The 14,417-nt window shown below is 45.6% G+C and overlaps 1 protein-coding gene across 2 annotated transcripts; it reads left to right on the plus strand.

Annotated features, from left to right (window-relative positions):
* PRNP (prion protein) lies at positions 1-13,936 on the plus strand. Of its 2 annotated transcripts, XM_012728372.1 has the most exons (3): positions 1-36; positions 2,776-2,867; positions 11,560-13,936. In XM_012728372.1, the coding sequence occupies exon 3, from the start codon at positions 11,570-11,572 to the stop codon at positions 12,350-12,352; it is 783 nt and encodes a 260-aa protein (XP_012583826.1). In that variant the 5' UTR covers positions 1-36; positions 2,776-2,867; positions 11,560-11,569; the 3' UTR covers positions 12,353-13,936. The 2 variants fall into 2 exon arrangements, with proteins under 2 accessions (XP_012583826.1, XP_012583827.1); XM_012728373.1 differs by lacking the exon at positions 2,776-2,867.
* Positions 13,937-14,417: the final 481 nt, after the last annotated feature.

Below are 14,417 nucleotides of genomic sequence, written 5' to 3' on the forward strand. Positions count from 1 at the left end.
GCGGCGCTGCGCACAGCTCTCCTCCCAGGGCGGCAGGTAAGCGGCCCTGTGGCCCCCAAGCTCCCGGCGGGGAGGACGGGGCTCCTCGGCAGCGGGGTGCTGCCGGCCCGCGGAGGCCGAGCGAACCCCCGGGCCGGATCGGGAGGGGCGGGGGGCTCCCCAGCGGCGCTGGGCGTGTGGGTCATGGGTGTGGATGCGCTTGAAGGTGTCTGGACGCCGCTTGGCGCTGCCCAGCTGGGTAGGGAGGCTCCTTGTATTCGGCGTGGGGCGCGCCGGGCCGAGACCCCGCGGAAAGGGTGTGGGTGGTGCTGACCAATGCGTACCCCGCAACGCGTGTCTGCGGCGGGGTGGACGAGTCGCGCGGCCAGAGGGGCCTCAGGTACGGAAAGTGGGGGCGCTCAACCCGGCCTTACGTGGCCGGGGAACCAAGGGGACAGCGAACGGGCTTCAGAGAGAGGCCCCTGGGGACCGCGGGACCCGGTTCCCCGCCTGCTGGCCGCTCTGGGAAGCGGCCTGAAAGCGGAGGTGGGGTCAGGTCCAGCCCCTCCCGAAGCCCAGCGGGTGCGTGGGCGGGAGGAGCGGGCGCCCGCCGGGGCGGGGAGTCTCGGCGGGGAAGGATTCCCGAAGCACTTAGGGCCTCCAGCTGCCCCACTATTTCCCGGAGCCTCCCCACCCCCACCCCGGAGGGAGGCCCTGGCCAATCGAGCTCGAGCCCTGGATGCACAGGGTATGGGCGGGGCCTCGGATCTTGACCAGGGAGGAGCCTTGAGAGGCCCCGCCCTCCACCGCGTGGGGGAGGGGCAAGGGTTTGGGGGCGTCCCTGGTGCAGCTGACCCAATTTGACTTTCTTATTTACCCTTCTGGAGAAAGACGGCTCAGAGGAACAGGGTCCGTGCAGGCAGAGACCCTGTTTTAAGCCTTCACGTTTGATTAAATAAGGCGGAGAAATCAATTTTTATTGTCGTTTTTGTTTGTTCTTCTTTTTTGTGGTAACTGTTGCAAAGAGGTTGCTTAAATCATAAACTCATCAACATCACATGCACTTTCACCACCTCAAAACCACTGCTTTCTGTTCAAGTTCTTCATCTGCGGATTCATACATATTATACAATTTTACCACTCTGAGATTATCTTCATGGCCACGTTACATTTTCTGGTAGTTAAGAGCATCGTTGTTCAATCAATAGTTCCCACTTGCTGAACATTTGAAGTATTTCCCTTCCTCTCATGAAAGCTCAGGTTGCACAGGATTAGTGATTATGATACATCGGATTATGGTGGGGGGGGGAGTTGGAGGGGCGAATAGGGACAGAAAACTCTAACTCAGAATAAAAATGTCTAACTATTAGAAAAATGAACAGCTCTCTCAGTTTTGATAGAAAATTAAACAGTCACCATTGAGAAAGAGCAGTTTTATCTATGCAAACCCTGAGCAGCTCTTACAATGATAAAGAACTAACCAAAAAGGGAAAGAAAGCAGAGAATTACGATGTGATTGTATGTTATTTTCCATCCTTGTGAAAGAAAATTATTGGAATTTATAGTAGGTAAATGGTGAAATGATGACTAATTTACAAAATAAAATGCAAATTAAAGCAAATTTGGGTCACTTGGCAGTTATTAAATTAACAAAAGCAGCCGTTATAGTGGCAGCAACCCAGATAGGAAGTTTCCCTGATACCTGTATATTTAATTATTTGGGAAGTGGCCTGGTTTTGGGGCTAGAAGTTGTCTGTACAACTAACCTTGGGCATTCCCTCTAATTTCCCAGTCTTCCTTTTGTCTGTTATAATAAAACAAGGGAAAATGATACTTGTTTTCAGGGTTTATTATCAGAATTAACTTTAGCCATTGATGTTACTGACCCTGGTTATACACATATATTTCTATTCTTTTCCTAGTCACACCCCATTGGGGACACTGAATCAGTACCAGGTTTTTGTAAAGCAATCTGTTGGTACATAGCTGTGACCCAGAAACCCCACTCCAGGGAGTTTACCTGCAGTGAAACAAACAAGAGGGGGGAAAGCAGCCATATGCAGGCATGTATTCAGGGCAGAATGGTCTAAAATTAGAACCGACTGGGAAACAACCTAAATGTCTAACAGCAGGACACTAGCTAAGAAAATCATGGCATATTATACAGGAAACATTATGTAACCGTCAAAAGCCATTTGGATGTCCTTCGAAACCCTGTAATCCATTAACTATTCGATAACATTCAATATCTGATTATCAATAAAAAAATCTTAGCACACTAAGAATAGGAGGAAATGCCCCTGACTTGATAAAGGTTATAAAACAAAAATAGCAAACATACTTAGTGGGTAATTTTTGAATATGTTCTCTTTCAAGATCATAAGCAGGACTGGTCAAAGTTCAGGTTACTAACCTGTATCTACTTACAGTTGAATACATGTTGAAAAATCTGAAAGAAAAATCATTTTGAAATGAAGGTTTTAATAGAAACTGTGGGTGATTTCAACTTCTTTTTATTTGTGTATTTTTCTAAATCAATTTAGAAATGTAAAATAATCCACAGGTTTCCATTTATAAAATGAAATGGACCTACAGTTTTCTGTGTGTGAAAGGGAGAGCTTACCGTCTTGTCTTCTTTTTTAGCCAATCTCATTTCTTTCTCTTTAGATATTTTCACTGTTTCTTGAACAGACTAGTTAATAGCTCAGTCATTTTTTATTATGTTTTTCTTGTAAGGATCCTTTTCTTAGACTGATTTGTCAATTCTGTTTTTTTCTTTTTGATATTGTTTTTAAGGGTTTGAATATATTGGGAAACAACAATTTCCACAAAGCCGAATCATTCTCTTCCTGGAGGCACAAATCCAGCTTAGCTGAACCACAACAGATGTACGTATGCTATGAATCTCTTTGGTTTGTGATGGTTGAAAGTCACCAACTGTCACAGAAAACATGGGTCTGGAAAGGCTGTGTTCACAAGCCATGCTCTGGGGGTCACTGGGACTATAGATGTAGCTCACACCTATTGCATCATCCTTTCTTGTGAATCAAGCTTGATTTTACAGAGAAACGGCCACACCTTTCTCTCTAGAATCATGCCAAATTATGTAAGGAAGCAAGCATTTTAAACATATATAATAAAACAATGCCATAGCAAGCATTTCTTCACCAAATTAATGCTGAGGATGACTGTCAACCACCTGACAAAATGTTTTATAGGTAAAAGGTTTTCGGAGCTGTAGTTTTAACTCACCTATTCCATTCCCCCTTTTCGGATCTTATTTCTTCTTCCAAGGCAACTATGTTAGCTTCAAACTGCCGCATATTAAATATTCAAAACGTGCCTGTATCTAACCCAATGCTGACTGCAGCCTTGTGCAGTAACCCTTGAATGCATGGTATGTGCAGCAGTTCTTACCCTTAGAAGAATTAGTCTTCAATTTGTCCATCGCTTTCCTCTCTCCATGTTCTGCTTACTACTGTTATTACAGTGTTGTATAGCTGCTTCAAGGGAGGAGTTCCCTTTTGTGAAAAACAACATAACTGTCATTGAGCTGCACTTCGGAAGTCCGGCTAGGTGCCGTTGCCTCGGAAGCTGTTACACAGACACAGCTTGCAGTTATGCAGGTTAGCTTCCAGACCATCACGATGAGTGATAATGTGGCCGAGGACATGCTGTTGGAAAATGAGCCAGAGCCTTGCTCTACAAGTGGGGCTGTCACAACCTTCAGTTCATGAAAAAGGCAGTATCAGTGAAGTGCGGTGAAGCACAATGTGCCAGGACAGAGCTGGCCGGAAGTGTGCCCAAGCTGTTGCCCTGGGGCAGGCTCCAGCAATATTGTTTTGATTTTTTTTAAAGATTTATTTATTTGTGCATACAGAACTGGGGTACAGGCCAGAGGCTCAGTCAGGGGCAGCAAGAGGCTTCACCATAGACAGACTGGGGAGCAGAACAGGCAGATTGACGAAGTACACTGCTCAGGGGAGCAGTGGGCGGGTCAGGAGAGGTCTTCTGCACCATGTGGGTCACCTCCGGGGCAGGTGGAAATCAAACTCATGCGTAAGTGGCTTTAGCTTCTCAGTGCTGTGCTTTAACCCACTACGCCACCAGGGAGGGCCCACAATATTGTTTTTTTTAAGACTCTCCAGGTAATTCTGATGGTGAATAGTCTGGGCCTCTTTGCCTGTTCAGTCCAGCACTAGGTTCCAGAATACCAGTGAAAGCCCCCACCCATAAATTCTTTGCAAAAATGTGTATAGCTTGCATCAGATTCTTTAAGGAGCAACTACTTCAAAAAAGACTCATATGACAAAAGAATTCTAATTAGCTCAGTAAAAAAAGGAAATGGGGGGACTGTCTATTGTGTCTTCCCAGATTAAACAATTAAGTTTCCAGATTAATTAAGTTTCAAGTTGGACCATGTTCTGAGTATCACAATTTTGGCTCTGCACAGACCACTGGGCAAGTTCCTACCAGTGCTCACTCAGGTCATAGATATAATGGGAGTCGGTGACTGGGGTGACCTCTGGATGCTTTGTACCTCCTTTCTCTTTCCATTGCCATTCTGCTCATTCGTGAATGCCACATGATCTTATTTGTTGTAACTTTGCAAGGCATTTTAATACCCGACAGGCTAAGTGACCCTGGATTTTCTTTCAGTTCATTTATTTCTTCAGACTTCTTAATTTTGAGTTATCACTTCATGTTCTTTTTTTTTTTTAAATTCTAAATTTTATTTTTTTTTATTACAAAAGTTTATTTTTACATCATTTTGCACATTTCTTTTTTTCCATTTCGATTGTAGTCCCCGCGGCTTTCCCATCACCAAATCACCCGTGTGCCACCATAGTCCCGTGCATTTCCCTCCCTTCCCCCCTCCCCCCGGTTTTGGTCCCATTCCCCACTTCACCCCCACAAAATGTCTCTGGTATATGGTTGTTCATTATTTTTGTTATTTTCTCGCCTGGTCCATTATACTCCTGCTATGAGTGAAACCATCCGGTATTTTTCTTTCTCTTTCTGGCTTATCTCACTAAGCATGATCTTTTCCAGCTCCATCCAAGTTGCTGCAAAAGACATGTGTTTCTCTTTTTTGGCTGCTAAGTAATATTCCATTGTATATATGTACCACATCTTTCTAATCCAGTCATCTACTTTTGGGCATTTGGGCTGCTTCCATGTTTTTCCAATTGTAAATAAAGCAGCAATAAACATGGGAGTACAAGTATCTTTTTCAATCAGTGTTTTTGTGTCTTTTGGGTAGATACCTAGGAGTGGGATTGCTGGGTCGTAGGGAAGCTCCATGTTTAGCAGTTTGAGGAACCTCCAGACAGTTTTCCATAGTGGTTGTACTAGTTTGCATTCCCACCAGCAGTGCAGGAGAGTTCCTTTTTCTCCACATCCTCGCTGACATTTGTTGTTGCTAGTTGTTTGAAGATGTGCCATTCTCACTGGGATGAGGTGGTATCTCATTGTGGTTTTAATTTGCATCTCCCTTATTACGAGTATCACTTCATGTTCTTTAAAATCCCCTTTGAGGGCCCTCCCTGGTGGCACAGCGGGTTAAAGTATAGCACTATGAAGCTATCGTGTTCAATCCCACACCAGGGAGGTGACCCACATGGTATGGCAGACCATTCCTGACCTGCCCGCTGCTCCCTTCACCGTGTATTTCAGCAATCTGCCTGTTCTGCTCCCCACTCTGTTCTCTGGTGAATCCTCTCACCACCTGCATCTCTGGCCTGTACCCCAGTTCTGTATGTATAAATAAATAAAATATTTTTGTCTAATCCCTTTTGAATTCTGACTGAAATTATGTTGACTTTGTGGATTATGAGAAGGTGAATTTTTTTTTTCAGTATTGGCTTCCGCAGCCAGAAATATTGTATATGTCTTTCTCACATATAAATGACACCATCTGGTATTTGCCTTTTGAAGGAGAAACCTAGTGTCACCTATATGTGGAATATAGAGAAACAGGACAAAGTGTAAGAGAAAGCCAAACCAATAATCAACCTTTTAAATATGATAGTCTTTGTCTTTTGTCTCTCAGTAAAATTTTCACGCTCTCCTCATCTAAGTCCCACTTTTTATTTTTAGGTTACATCCTACAAGTTGTTAATTTTTTTCTTGTCATTATAAGTGGAATGTTTTTTCCTATACTAAATCGTCTAAATAATGACAACTGATCTGGGGACTCACTGGTTTTTTGCTATATAGATATTGATTTTAAAAGCAGCCGCCCTTATACTTGCTTACTTATTCTAAGACATTTTTGGATGATTTTCCTAGCGAAAAATTAGGTCTGGCTAGAACTCCCTGAATGATCAAAATGCTTGCATTCTTGTATTATTCACCACATGCTGGAATGTCTTTCCGCTTTCAGTTAAGATTGGATATGAGCTGTGTGTTTGTAATAGCAATTCTAACAGCTTAAACTGTAAAAAACAATCAGGAGTGGATGCACTTTTTCCCCCTCCTAAACCTATTAGTAGAGTTCCTGATTTTGAGCCATCCTTGTAGTCCTAAACAAATCCCGTATTGGTCACAGTATAGTCTTCTACTAAAATCTTAAAATCAGTGGTATTTTCTTTTGGATTGTGGCACCTGTTTTACTGGGTGAGCTCAGCTCAGAAAATACTGGAATTTGAGTCTTGCCCTTCTACCCTGTGGCTTTTAGCACTACTTCTCAGTAGTGAGAAGTAGTTGAGAAGGAGTTGAGAGCTCCTTCCTTGGAAATACCCAAACATTTTCCTTTACTGAGTTTCAGATTTTTTTTTAAAGTTTCATATTCTTAATAACAGTTGCCTTAATTGATATCCCCACTTCGGTCGCTCATAGTTGGAGCAAAGTTAATTTGTCCAAATGAAAGCTCTTGGCTTTCTCTCCTGAGCAAAATCGTCGAGCAATTTTCCTATTTCAGCAGATGGCATGGTCACCCAGCCACAAACTTACCTTTTCTGTTTTGTCAGCAGGCCTATCCTGAGGACTGACATTCTTACAATGTTAAATTAGTCAAGACCTTGAAATGCCTTTTGATCTTTTTCTATGTTCTTTATGGGAATTTTTAAATCTTTCTTCTTCTTACTTTTCTTAGTATGTCAACCTGAATACATCACAGTTTGGGTGACTATTGTGAAGGTCTTACTTAATTTTTTTTTTCTAATCAATGACCGCTAGTGCAGAGAAGTGTTGTTGATACTTGTAGGCCAATTTTGTGTGCCAGGACCTTACCGAATGCTAGTACTGTGTCTCGTGTTGCTTCTATTGTTTTTGTGTGTGGTCACATTAATTGCGCACGATGACCTGAGAGCTCCTTCCTTGCAACTAACTACTTGCTGCCGTTACTTCTCTGTGTCTTTGGGTATGGCCCCCAGTCCTGTGGCAGTGCACACCCTGGTCTTGCTTCTGATCTTGAAAGAGAACTCATTCATAGGTTACCCATTAAGAATGTTTGCTACTTTTGTTGTATAACCTTTCTCAAGTTAGGGGAGTTTCTCCTAAGTCTGTTACGAATATTTTTTTTAGCTGTTGACCTTTATCAGATACTTAATGTCTTAAAGTATACCAGGGGTCTGGACCCCAACTTCCCCATCCACAGTTGAGTGTCCCAGATGAACAGTGTCAGCATAGCCCGCGATTCAGAAACGCAGCCCCCTCCCCACAGTTCCAGGAACCAGCACTGTCATCACATGCGCGGCGCTTGACCTTTGTGCATCCTGGTATAGAGTGTTGTTTGTGGAGTGAGTGGTTTGGATTAAAATACGATAAGATCTTGCTAATTTTGTCACAAACAAAACAAGGTCCTCCAAGTTTTCATGTGAGCTTTGAGCCTATCTTGTTTTTAGAAATAATTATCTAGTTCAAAATATTGTATTTTTCATAATTAAATATTGTTATTCTCAACTGATTTTTTAAATTAGTTATCTTAATGCATCTTTGTCTTACTTAATGGCTAAGCAGTTTCTCCAGTACTCACTTTTAAGACCCCGACCAGCCCATGTCCCCATCAGTCTGACGCCCCCGTTTCCTTTCTCTCCAGTCCCTGGTCCTTCCTCAGCTCCATGCCCAGCAAGCTGACTGCTGCTGCCATCTCCTGTTGTACGTGTCACACATGTCATGTAGTAACAGCCCTGCCAAAGCCAAGCCCCTCATTTATCTCCCCGCAGGGGTGCTCCCCCTCTGTTCTGTCCCCACAGTCCCTAGTCCAGAAACATAGGTCTCCTCAACTCTTCTAGTCTCTCCAGAAACTGCCTTCTGTATCAGATCACCCACTGCTCTCCTTCCCCTGGCAAGGCCACCTTCTTCTCCTTTGACCACTGTGGTTGCCTCCTAAGTAATTTTCCTGCTCACACACACCACACACAGAGTCCCCAGTCTGTTCTCCCAGCGTTTTTTCTAAGAGCTCTTCCGTGTCTGCCCAAGCCTTTGGATCAAGCCCACCCTCCTAATATGCCTTACAGTTTGTCTGAAAGTATCGCCTGTAGCCTAGCCTCTCTTGGGCATGAAAGCGGCACCATTAATGTTAGCACGAGGATGATAGCTAACTGTCCTGGGCAAGTCATGATGTTTGCTCTCCTGCCCATAAGGCTTTGTCACCTCTGCACTGCACCCTGAAACCCTCTCCCAGCAATACCTGCAGTCCCCAGACCTGCTGGGCTCACTCTCCCCACCTGTCTTCACTTGCTCTGTGCCCCGCCCACTTCCTTCCGTGAGGTCCCTTCCTGCTCCCCAACCGTGTGATAGCATCCCCTGCTCCTTTGTCTACATGAGCTTACAGAGCTCTCGCTCTCACAGTCTTGGAGGAGGTGCATTCAAAGTCAGTGTTACTGCCCTGGCAGCCACCTCTTCCTCCTGCCTTCACCTGTTCCTGTAATGTTTTCATCCAGCCAGCATCCCCCTTGGCTGTTGACACACAAGTCATATTCATCTCACTGAATTGAAGATGCCTGATAGCTGGTCATTGCCTGAGAGAATGTTTTTGAAAATTCATATATATGTGTCACTTCAAATATCCATGTAACTACTTAGTTTTTTATGCTTTTTTATATTGGTTACTTTTACACTTTATTATATTTGCACACTGTCCATTCAGTCAGCATTTATTTTGCACGTGTGGCAGGTACTAATTGTGGTGGTAGGGACACTGCTGTGGGCAAAACACAACTCCCACCCTAGCAGAACCTGTGCTCCTGTGAGAATGGACCATAAGCAAACAATAAGTAATAGGTGTCAAGTAGGCATCATGTCCTGGGGGAGAATGAGACTGGGTCAGGGGATAGGATGGTGGTGGGGACAGCCCCACTGAGACGACATTGGAGCCGACCTGAGCCTGGTACACTACTGGCCTCAGCAGCAGCCAGTGCAAAGGCCTGAGATGGAAAGTGCTTGCTGGCTGGGGCGAGACAGGCAGCCAGCGCCAGGTGGTGTGGGGCCTAGCCAGCTTGGCGGGGACTTGGTGCTTTATCCTGAACACGAAGGAGCACGGCTCAGGAAATGGAGAGTGGCATAGTGTGACCTGCATATTCAAAGGCTCTCTCAGACTGTGGGTGCAGAACACACAACAGAGGCCTGGAAAGAGGGTGAGAGGGTAGGAGGTTTCAGGCCCTGTCAAAGGGTGTTGAGAAGTAATGGAGGCTTCACCTAGGATAGGGAAATGTGATTGGCTGCAGGATGTAGGGTTGCTTTTCCAGGTGGTTCTGATAAGCTTTGCTGATAGAGTCAATGAGTACTGTGAGAAAAAGAAAACTCAAGAACTACTCTGTGATGGGTGGGTTTGGTTCACTGGGGTGAATGGGAAAGAAGGTGGCACAGCTATCCTGTAGCTGGGGAGTGACTGACTAAGGGGTTAGTCCCTACTTCAGTTCCTTGAGGTGTTGGAGCTGAAGTGTGAACAACATGAACAAAAAGCAAACAAGAAACAGTAGCTGGACCCAAGAGCTGGGTCCCTGAAGCAAAAGGCGGCTAGACCAGGGAGCGGCTGCAAAGGCCGGGGTGCCAGGAAATGCGCCAGAAATGAGGCTGCGCATGCCTGGACTCTGCCTCTGACCCTTCCCAGAGCCTCCAAAAGTTTCTAATCTGCATAATCTAAGCAGTTTTACACGGCCTGTGGCCTTCAAGTGTATTTTTGTTTACCACTAACCACTAAGACATCTCAATAATGATGGTAGAAACAAAAACAGGATATTCATTCATTTTATCATCTTCCTCTGAATTTTACCTATTTAGTCATTAGCTCTGAAAGATAGAAAAATAATTTTCCAGTGTCTGATGCCACTTTGATTGGAAGATAATCCCGGAGCTGGGGATCAGACTGTGTCTGTGGTACAAGGTGTGCTGTTTGGGTTAAAGGCACATGAAGTTTTGGAGAATATGGTTTTGACAGTGGGCACAGTATAAACTTTTGCTAATCATCCTATTATGTGGCTTTGATCTCTGCCCTTGAAACTGAGCTCCCAAGGCAAATGACAGCTCTAATCTGAAAGATTTTTAATTTGATGAGTATGTATTCAGCTAAGCATCATAAATGAGCTGGGATATTCGGCTTGTATTTTCCTAACCTCTAGTTAGCCCTTTCATGTCAGGCATGTGGCTTTTGTATCAAAAACTAAAAGAGCATAAACCATTAAGTGCTGAACTTTAACTCATTTGGTGAGTGACAGCAAACCTTGTGAACACAGCCGTTCTCCCCTGAGAACGACAGCCTGTCTGTCTGTGGAGAGGAAGTTGGTATTGCATGGGGCCTTGCAAAATCCTGCATGTTTCCTGTTTTCAAAAAAAAAAAAAAAGGCATTGAGCGTTCCCTTCAGGAAATTCTTGTTGGCATATATATGCCAATTTAACAAATATCTATTGTGTGCCTGCTCTGTGCCAGGCACTGCCCTAGCTCCTGCGGAGATGGCAGCAAAAAAGAGAGACTTGGTTGACATTCCCAGCGAGGAAAGAAGACATGAGCCTGTTTACAATTTCATTGCTGCAGCACCCACTGGTAGGGGTGGGAGGGCCTTCCTTACTAAATATTACACCCACGAGCCTTCCATATGGACCACCCCACGGTCCTGCTGTGTGGGCCACAGCAGCCAGGGACACGTCCGCACTCCCAGTCCCCTCAGGTAATGCACCAGATCCTAGGGAGTGAGGTTCCTAATGGTGGGTATGGGCCCCCTTGGTGTAGAGCACCATGCCCCACTGGAGCCCACAGCCATCATAATGCCCCAGGGGGCACAGTTTCAGAGACCCCCTGAGGATGTGTGGGTTGCAAGAATCACTGCTCTCAAAAAGCTCAAAGCTCTGGTAAAACCACCAGGTGTTTATTTTTCTCCGGGTCCAGGAGCAATGTTATCAGTCAGTGGTTATTTTTATCATAAGCAGCTTTGCTGCCATTCCACCTTTATCAAGGTCCCAGGAAACCGAACCAGAAATTATCTTAAGGTCAAATTTGTCCTTAGAGAACAAGAAAGGATTATGTTAACCCTTTCCTTACAACTACTTTGCTGTAAGTGCTCTGTGCCCATCCGTTAAGCAGCAAGTGCTAAGTGGTTTCAACTCACACATGACAGTAACACCTTTTTCATTTTGCAGATAAGTCACCATGGTGAAAAGCCACGTAGGCTACTGGATGCTGGTCCTCTTTGTGGCCACATGGAGTGATGTGGGCCTCTGCAAGAAGCGACCAAAGCCTGGAGGAGGATGGAACACTGGGGGGAGCCGATACCCCGGCCAGGGCAGTCCTGGAGGTAACCGCTATCCACCCCAGGGTGGCGGTGGCTGGGGTCAGCCCCACGGCGGTGGCGGCTGGGGTCAGCCTCACGGCGGTGGCGGCTGGGGTCAGCCCCATGGCGGTGGCGGCTGGGGTCAGCCCCATGGCGGTGGAGGCTGGGGTCAAGGTGGTGGCAGCCACAATCAGTGGAACAAGCCAAATAAGCCAAAAACCAATATGAAGCACGTGGCAGGTGCTGCCGCAGCCGGGGCGGTCGTGGGGGGCCTCGGAGGCTACATGCTGGGGAGTGCCATGAGCAGGCCTCTCATGCATTTTGGCAATGACTATGAGGACCGTTATTATCGTGAGAACATGAACCGTTACCCCAACCAAGTGTACTACAAGCCTGTGGATCAGTACAACAACCAGAACAACTTCGTGCACGACTGTGTCAACATCACGGTCAAGCAGCACACAGTGACCACCACCACCCAGGGCGAGAACTTCACCGAGACCGACATCAAGATCATGGAGCGTGTGGTGGAGCAGATGTGTATCAACCAGTACCAGAAGGAATACCAGTCCTCCTACCAGCGGGGGTCCAGCATGGTCCTCTTCTCTTCCCCGCCTGTGATCCTGCTCATCTCTTTCCTCATCTTCCTGATAGTGGGATGAGGAGCTTCCTGCTTTCACTGTCTTCATCTTTCATCAGGTTGGGGAGGGGGTGCCTACCTGCGGCCCTTTTAGTGGTGGTGTCTCCTTCTTGCTTTTCTCTTCGTCACCATAGGCTAATTCCCTGGCACTGATGGGCACTGGGAAATGTAGAGTAGACCAGAATGCTGGCCACGCAAGCCCCGTCCCACTGGGTCCTTCTGGGCCAGTGCTAAGGCAGGCTGATGAGAGTATAACAGCAAATGACCGCTGGTTGATCTGGCTATTTTTTGTCTTGTGCAATGGGTTGAGGCTCAAACAATACTCAGAATAGCGTTCGAACACTTTTGCCTAAAAACCTTCAACTTCTTCCCCAGCTTGAGCTCAGTACAGTAAGTCCCCATCTTAGCAGTGATTTCATAGCAATTTGAAGATATTTTCTCACCTGTTTTTTAAAAACCTGACTGCTTTTTCCTGCTCTAGCAGCAAATCTGCCAAATTTGGAAGGAGGCCACATGATACTCAGAAACAAAACTAGTGATCCTTGGCTCTGGGGCACAGGCTCAGCCCAGGGACAGCCTGGCGCTGTGTCTACAGGGCTGTGGGGTGCTTGCCTTTTGCGGTCACTGCTTGGAGTAAATATTTGTGCAACACTAGACCTCTGGGCGGAGGTATCTCACGGGATGAGCACCACTACCATGAAAGGCTTCTAGGGCTGGAAAACCCCACGTTGAGGAGCAGGGCCCACGGAGGCCAGCTCTGTGGCTCTGTGCTGGGTGTTGAAAGCTCCCCCATGTGGCATTCCTTTCTTTAGTAACAAACTGTAGATTAAGACAGTGTAAAAAATAAAGTACCTTCTGAACATTAAAAGCAAATCTCCTTTGTTTACTCAGAAATTAGAATGACTGTGGCATGGTCTGGTGGAAGCCAGGAGATTTGAACATGAAAGTAACAGCAGCTGTAAAAGCACCATTCCTGGAGGGGTTATGTGAGGAAGAAAAGGGTGAGTGCACTGAGAAAAGGGTGCATTTCTTCATTGCTCTCTCAGACTTGTCCAAGAACAGAACCAGGTCAAGTCTTTGGATGCTGTAATTGGCCTTTGAATCAAAAAAATAGGCAATCAGAAAAAAATGTCTTAGGTTGGAGATGACAGAAATTTGATCCATTCACAGTAGAAAAAGAAATTCTATTATGTTGTTTAAATAAGGTAAAATTATTCTCTAGGTCGTTCACTGTTGTCACCTAGCAGACCTATGTTACTATTCTGCAATGTTAACTGGCTTGCACTGTGCAGGTATTCTGTGTAAAAAATATATATATAAATATGTTGCATAGGACAAATTTAGAACTTCTGATTAGAGAAGCAGCTAATGCATCACTGGTTTTGTAAGGTACTAAATGCTTAATATGTGGGAAGCTTGTGTGTGGTCTTAGGCTTACAGTGTGCACCAAATAGTTTTGTATAAGGATCCAAGTGGTCTTTGAAATATGCATGTACTTTATATTTCTATATTTGTAACTTTGCATGTACCTGTTGTATAAAAAAATTTACAAATGTTTAATATCTGACTAAAAGTAAACAGGAGCTATGAGGAGCACCTCCTGGGAGTTTCGACTGTGTTCTCTAGTCCCTGCCCTGTCTTGGCTGGTCCATCTGCGCGAAATGATGCTTTCAGCCTTTACCATGACAGCCAGTAAGTCACAGCCACTCACAGCCTTACAGCTACGTGCCAGCTGATCTTTGCTGCATTTTCATGTTGTCCAGGGTATCTCGGCGGGCCTGGCCCATGCTAAGTGGCAAAGGCACCGCTCCTGCCGAAGAGAGGCTTGCCCTCTGGAAGCTGTGTTCTGTCCTGGACGTGCAAGTTCTGCAGAATGGCCCCTTTCTCCCCTCCCCCCCCACCTTAAAAACAACAGTCATTATCTTTTTATAACAACGATTTATTTATGCATACAAGAATTGGGGTACAGGCCAGAGGTGCAGAGTGTGAGAGGATTCACCAGAGACAGAGTAGGGAGCTGAACAGGCAGATCTACTGAAATACATTGCTGAGGGGAGCAGCAGGCAGGTTGAAGAGGTCTGCTGTGC

This window comes from Condylura cristata, unplaced genomic scaffold (genome assembly GCF_000260355.1).
Source record: "Condylura cristata isolate star-nosed mole 26May11 unplaced genomic scaffold, ConCri1.0 scaffold00022, whole genome shotgun sequence".
In the NCBI taxonomy this organism is placed as follows: Eukaryota; Metazoa; Chordata; class Mammalia; order Eulipotyphla; family Talpidae; genus Condylura; species Condylura cristata.

Excerpts from the sequence above, each read along its gene's own strand:
- PRNP (XM_012728372.1), top strand. The coding sequence starts at position 11,570 with ATGGTGAAAAGCCACGTAGGCTACTGGATGCTGGTCCTCTTTGTGGCC.